At 43.3% G+C, this 7,030-nt stretch overlaps 1 protein-coding gene across 1 annotated transcript; it reads right to left on the bottom strand.

Annotated features, from left to right (window-relative positions):
- Positions 1–1,730: 1,730 nt before the first annotated feature.
- On the bottom strand, positions 1,731–2,678 carry LOC138441690 (olfactory receptor-like protein OLF4). The gene has a single exon (XM_069592785.1). The coding sequence runs from the start codon at positions 2,676–2,678 to the stop codon at positions 1,731–1,733; it is 948 nt and encodes a 315-aa protein (XP_069448886.1).
- Positions 2,679–7,030: the final 4,352 nt, after the last annotated feature.

Below are 7,030 nucleotides of genomic sequence, written 5' to 3'. Positions count from 1 at the left end.
ATCACTGGCGTGTGCGGGGAGTGCTCGCAGTGTTTCAGCCGCACTGGGTTTGCCCCTGCTCACAGTATGTGTGCTTTCATGGTCTACACTTCTCAGGCTCTAGGTTGCTCTGCCAGGAACTGTCTGATGCACGCCCTGGGTTGCATGCACTTCCCAAGTCTAAGCTGCTCAGGCTCAGGTTCTTGGGTACTCCACAAAAGCGCAGACTCAGTTGGGCCTGCATTTTGTGCCCTTCATAGGTCCGAGTAGCTCAGGTGACCAGGTGCTTGGTGAGCGTGGTCACCGCCAGGTGAGGGGTGCATCTTATCACCTCCCCGTCTCAGCTGCTCAGTTTTCTGGGTGTACAACAGGCGCGCCTTCTCAGGTGTGCCGTGTGTCTCTTCTGGGGAGCTGATCTCTGGCTGTGACCCTCCCAGCAGATGTCAACTGTCCAGAATCCCAAGAAGTCTTAGTTAGCAATGAAGCCTACTTGCAGTTTGGCAGAGGATGCCTCTCTGGGGCTGCGATTGCCCTCTTCTGGCTCTGGCTGCCCCCGCCTGCCTGTCTCTGGCAGGGGATGGGCCGGTCCGCAGCTGGCTAGCTCTGCTCAGTCCTTTATTCTGTGACCAGGGCTGGCAGTGTCTTAGGTTAGGGCTTTTCATGGGATAGTTCTTTCTCTCTCTCTCTTCTCTCTCTCTCTGGCTATCCCACAGTCCTGGTTGCCATCTCAAGTTAGTTCCCTTGGGGCATTCAGGCCCAGTCTTTACCCTAAACAATGCAGCCCGTGCCTCCCTGTCCAGCCCCCACTTGCTAGTGGCAGATGAGAGTGTCTGGGCTGCTTCTCCACTGAGTGTTGCCATTAGACATGTAATCTGTGGGTTTTAATTATTTATTTATTTATTTTTCCTCCCAGTTATGTTGCCCTCTGAGATTCCAAGATTCGTCACAGACCCGCCAGTGGGAGTGTTTCCTGTTTTCTCTCTCTCTTTTTTAAAATTTTTATTTTTACTTTATTTTACTTTACAATACTGTATTGATTTTGCCATAAATTGACATGAATCTGCCACGGGTGTACATGAGTTCCCAATCCTGAACCCCCCTCCCACCTCCCACCCCATATCATCTCTGGATCATCCCCGTGCACCAGCCCCAAGCATCCTGTATCTTGGGAAGGGCACAAAACTGAGGGCTACCTGGTTTCTCCCTTTTTAAAGACACTTTTCCTGGGACAGATCTCCATCCCTACCTCTTTTGTCTCTCTTTTTATCACTTATATTTTGTCCTACCTCCTTTCAAAGACAATGGGTTGCCTTTCTGGGTGCCTGATGTCCTCTGCCAGCATTCAGAAGTTTTTTTGTGGGATTTGCTCAGCGTTCAAATATTCTTTTGATGAATTTGTGGGGGAGAAAGTGGTCTCCCCATCCTATTTCTCCACCATCTTAGGACCCTCAAGACATTACTCGTAGTAAATTCTTCTTAATTCTGTGATACTCGATCAAATAAAGGGAATTTTAAAATATTTTTGATCCAAAGATAGGAAAATGGTGGGAAGGAAAAAATAAAAACTGTCTATATATAAGACTGAGAATAAAGCTTAAAAAGAGACTTCCTAAAATTCTATAAAGATACTGAATTCAAACAAGGAAAAAAAATGGAAATCCTAAAAAATAAGTGGAAGGGGCAAATTTTATTTCACAATGATCAAAGAACAACTTCTGGTTTTGATACTTTGAGTCATGCAATCCAGAGCACTAGTATAATTGGTCTTTTATACTTGGCATCAAATACAATCTCTTTAGACCCTCTTTTAAATCTCGGTTTCTCAGACTGTAGATGAAAGGGTTTAGCATGGGTGTGACCACAGTGTACATCACTGAGGCGACTGTACTTGAATGTGAGCTGTGGGAAGCAGCAGAGCTAAGGAACACTCCTACTGCTGTAAAATAAAACAGGAAGACAATTGAGAGGTGGGACACACAGGTGGAAAATGCTTTATACTTCCCCTGAGCTGATGTGATTTTACACACGCAGGAAACTATTTTAGAATATGAGTAAAGGATACCAGCAAAAGGACCAACACCCATAAGGACAGCTGAAAAATACATCACTATGTTATTAAGAAAGTTGTCAGAACTGGCAAGTTGTACCATCTGACTGAGTTCACAGAAAAAGTGGGGGATTTGTACAACTGGACAGAAGGACAATCGCAACACCATTAAACTGTGTAGCAAGGAATACAAGGCAATCAGCACCCAGGATATTAGAACCAGCAATACACAGAGCTGGGGGCTCATGATGACCATGTAGTGCAGGGGGTGGCAGATGGCCACATACCGATCATAGGCCATCACACTCAGGAGAATGTCATCTAATCCTGCAAAGAGAATGTAAAAATACATCTGGGTGATGCAGCCTTCATAGGTTATGACTTTGCTCTGTGTCTGGATGTTCCACAGCATCTTTGGGATGGTGGTGGAGGTGAAACAGATGTCTACAAAGGACAGATTGGAGAGGAGGAAATACATAGGGGTGTGGAGGTGGGAGTCTGAGCTGACGGCCAGGATGATGAGCAGGTTTCCAAATACAGTGATTAGGTACATGGAGAGGAAAACCCCAAATATGAGAGGCCGTAGTTCTTGTTCTTCTGAAAGTCCCAGAAGAAGAAACTCTGAAATTCGTGTATTATTCCCTGGTTCCATGGGGTGGAGGTGACTACCAGGAAAAAGGAAAACAACATGACTAGTTTGCACACAAACTGGCATAGTTCACATAGCTGAAATACTGCAATTTCTATTTAGCCCTCAAGTAATTGATCTTAATACCTTATTTATAGAAAAGTTCTCTTCCAAAGTGTACTCCATTTCATCTCTGACAAAGTTTTTTGTCCCATTCTCATCACATTGGCAAAGAGCTCATATATTCTAGAGTTCTAATGAGGTATTTCTTCATTTATTTGAGAAATACATATTTAATGCTGACCCAGTAGAAAGTGTGGACTTCCCTGGTGGCTCAGAGGTTAAACTATCTGCCTCCAGTGCAGGAGACCTGTGTTCGATCCCTGGGTCAGGAAGATCCCCTGGAGAAGGAAATGTCAATCCACTCCAGTATTCTTGCCTGGAAAATCCCATGGAGGGAGAAGCCTAGTAGGTTACAATCCACGGGGTCACAAAGAGTCAGACATGACTGAGCGACTTCACCTTCACCTTCACCTTCAGTAGAAAGTGCTGAAAAATAAACCTCTCCCAATCCAAGGATGGTGAATGAGGATATTTCAATAAAACATGATAGACTATGTCAGAATGTGCTAACAAATCCAGGTATAAAGGAGAGAGTGGTAGGGGGTGTTATTTTGTCCTGAGTGTTCAGGGAAGAGCTTCAAACTAGGTGATGTTTGAAGATTCCTGAAGAGAGAGAGAAGAAGCCTTTGTGATGTCAGAAGAAGTGTGTGCCTGGCAGAGGGAGCTGCCACTGCTAAGAACCTGACAAAGATGCTTGTTCCACACGTTCAAGTGCAAACAAGGAAGCCAGGGGGCAAAGGAATAAGTAGGAGGGGGAGTGGTTAGAGATGTTGTCAAGGATGCTGAGGAACAAGGTGGCCTTCCTGCTACAGCTGAACCTTTAGCACACAGAGAATCCCTCCTTCCATGTGGTTCCTTGCACTTTATGAATTTAGTTTAAAATCATCCTGTGAATTATGTCAGTTTCCCTACCTAATTCCATCTATTGACTAACTTCTGACCTCTGTATTATAAGTCATCTTAACATATGAGTACAGATGCCTCTGCTTTAATGCCAAAAAATGCTCAATCTACCCCACAATTGCACTCATCTCACACGCTAGTAAAGTAATGCTCAAAATTTTCCAAGCCAGACTTCAGCAATATGTGAACCGTGAACTTCCTAATATTCAAGCTGGTTTTAGAAAAGGCAGAGGAACTAGAGATCAAATTGCCAATGTCTGCTGGATCATCAAAATAACAAGAGAGTTCCAGAAAAACATCTATTTCTGCTTTATTGACTATGCCAAAGCCTTTGACTGTGTGGATCACAATAAACTGTGGAAAATTCTGAAAGAGATGGGAATATCAGACTATCTGACCTGCCTCTTGAGAAACCTATATGCAGGTCAGGAAGTAACAGTTAGAACTGGACATGGAACAACAGACTGGTTCCAAATAGGAAAAGGAGTACATCAAGGCTAAATATTGTCACCCTGCTTATTTAACTTCTATGCAGAATACATCATGAGAAATGCTGGGCTGGAAGAAGCACAAGCTGGAATCAAGATTGCCAGGAGAAATTTCAATAACCTCAGATATGCAGATGACACCACCCTTATGGCAGAAAGTGGAGAGGAACTAAAAAGCCTCTTGATGAAAGTGAAAGAGGAGAGTGAAAAAGTTGGCTTAAAGCTCAACATTCAGAAAACGAAGATCATGGCATCTGGTCTCATCACTTCATGGGAAATAGATGGGGAAACAGTGGAAACAGTGTCAGACTTTATTTTGGGGGGCTCCAAAATCACTGCAGATGGTGATTGCAGCCATGAAATTAAAAGATGCTTACTCCTTGATAGAAAAATTATGACCAACCTAGATAGCATATTCAAAAGCAGAGACATTACTTTGTCGATTAAGGTCCGTCTAGTCAAGGCTATGGTTTTTCCAGTAGTCATGTATGGATGTGAGAGTTGGACTGTGAGAAGGCTGAGCGCTAAAAAATTGATGTTTTTGAACTGTGGTGTCTTAAAAGACTCTTGAGAGTCCCTTGGACTGCAAAGAGATCCAACCAGTCCATTCTGAAGGAGATCAGCCCTGGGTGTTCTTTGGAAGGAATGATGCTACCGCTAAAATTCCAGTACTTTGGCCACCTCATGCAAAGAGTTGATTCATTGGAAAAGACTCTGATGTTGGGAGGTATTGGGGGCAGGAGGAGAAGGGGACGACAGAGGATGAGATGGCTGGATGGCATCACTGACTCAATGGACGTGAGTCTCAGTGAACTCTGGGAGTTGGTGATGGACAGGGAGACCTGGTGTGCTGTGATTCATGGGGTCACAAAGAGCCGGATACAACTGAGCGACTGAACTGAACTGAACTGAACTGAACAGATGCCTCTGCTTTAAGATCTGGTCTCTCTTCACAAGGCACAGGCACGCACGCGCGCGCACACACACACACACGCACACACACACACACACACGCACACACACACACACACTCACACACACACACACACACACGATGTTTCTGGTTTGTATTACTATCATGAAATGGTCACCCAGATCCACCATCGTTAGGTCGTGAATGGTTAGCACATCGAGCTTGTCAGATCAAATTATTATTCTCCAAAAGAATGTATAACTTTTACCCAGAAGTTCCAGGATTTTTTAAAAAATTTATGGTGTTTTTCATTGAAGCATAATAGCTTTACAGAATTTTGTTGTTTTCTATCAAACCTCAAAATGAATAAGCCATAGGTATACATATATCCCATCCCTTCTGAACCTCCCTCCTATCTCCCTATGCATCCCACCCCCAAATTCCAGTTTATAAACGTCCTATAGACCAATAAATTGTTGGTAAGGCCAATTTCTTCTCAGTATTTAGAGAAGAATGAGAAGTGTGAGAGAGAAAGAAAAAAGTGAAATGAAATGGACATAGGCAAATTAAGAGGGAAAATATGCAATAAACTCAAATGGCCTCTGAGACAATCCATCAACGAAAAGTTTCCTTGCTTCACCAATATTCCAATTCCAGTGGCATCTCCTTGATGCCCAAGAAATAATAATAAAGAGAAAAATATTTTTCCAAGGACATAAACAGGGATATATTCATGATGTGATATATATATTACAGTTTAAATATCTCAAGAGAATAAGAAAATGGAACATAAACTACCAATTCAAAATCAGAAATAAATGAAATATAATAAAAGTTGGATATATTTTATATGAAGAAGCAGAATACTGCTTTTTCTTGAGAGTTTTCCTATTTGTTTACTTCAGTTCATAAATAAGATTATTAGACTTATTGTCTACTTTTCCTGAAAGCCTTTTATGTCTCCCATTCCTTCTCACGGGGCTCCCTTGGTGGCTCTTAAGTAAAAAATCCACCTGCAATCCAGGAAGCCAAGGTTCAATCCCTTCATCAGGAAGATTCCCTGGAGAAGGCAATGGCACCCCACTCCAGTACTCTTGCCTGGAAAATCTCATGGACAGAGGAGCCTGGTAGGCTGCAGTCCATGGGGTCGCTAAGAGTCGAATACGACTGAGGGACTTCACTTTCACTTTTCACTTTCATGCATTGGAGAAGGAAATGGCAACCCACTCCAGTGTTCTTGCCTGGAGAATCCCAGTGATGGGGGAGCCTAGTGGGCTGCCGTCTCTGGGGTTGCACAGAGTTGGACACGACTGAGCAACTTCACTTTCCAGTATTCTGGCCTGGGAAATTTCATAGACAGAGGAGCTGGGTGGGCAACAGTTCATGGGGTCACAAAAGGATCAGATATAACTTAGCAACTAAACCACCACCACCATTCCTTCTAACTGAACTTCCTCTATTACCATTTGTCAACATTGACGAATGAAGGATTCACTTTATTTTTAGACCTAAATAGATACACTAATATTAGGAAGGCCAGAAAATAACAGCAGTGACCTCTGGCCTCTGGACTATGCTAAATTGGTCCTCAGTGACATCAGGTGCATGCTCCTGGATTCCATCCTCTTTGACCTTCTCCTGAAATGTGTGAAATGTGGAGCTCTCACCTGCCTGCAGATTGAGAGAAAAGGCTTTCCCTGTAGAGATCCAATTTCCTTTCTAAATGATTAATGATGCAGACCAAAATTTTTTACCTAAACAAGACAACAGGAGGGGATAAAAATCAAGCATTGGCTCCCAGACAGATTCAGGAATCTAAATTAAGGACTAGGTACTCACCAACCAAAGTGGCACAGGCTAAGGGGCTGTAGCAGAGGAGATATTTCCAGCTTCTTGTGTCAGCTCATAAGGCTTCTCTGGCGGCTCAGTGATAAACAATCCACCTGCAA

The sequence above is a fragment of the Ovis canadensis genome, chromosome 5, assembly GCF_042477335.2.
Source record: "Ovis canadensis isolate MfBH-ARS-UI-01 breed Bighorn chromosome 5, ARS-UI_OviCan_v2, whole genome shotgun sequence".
Lineage (NCBI taxonomy): Eukaryota > Metazoa > Chordata > Mammalia > Artiodactyla > Bovidae > Ovis > Ovis canadensis.
The sequence above is the reverse complement of the archived record's forward strand: the minus strand, read 5'-3'. Positions and strand labels throughout refer to the sequence as shown.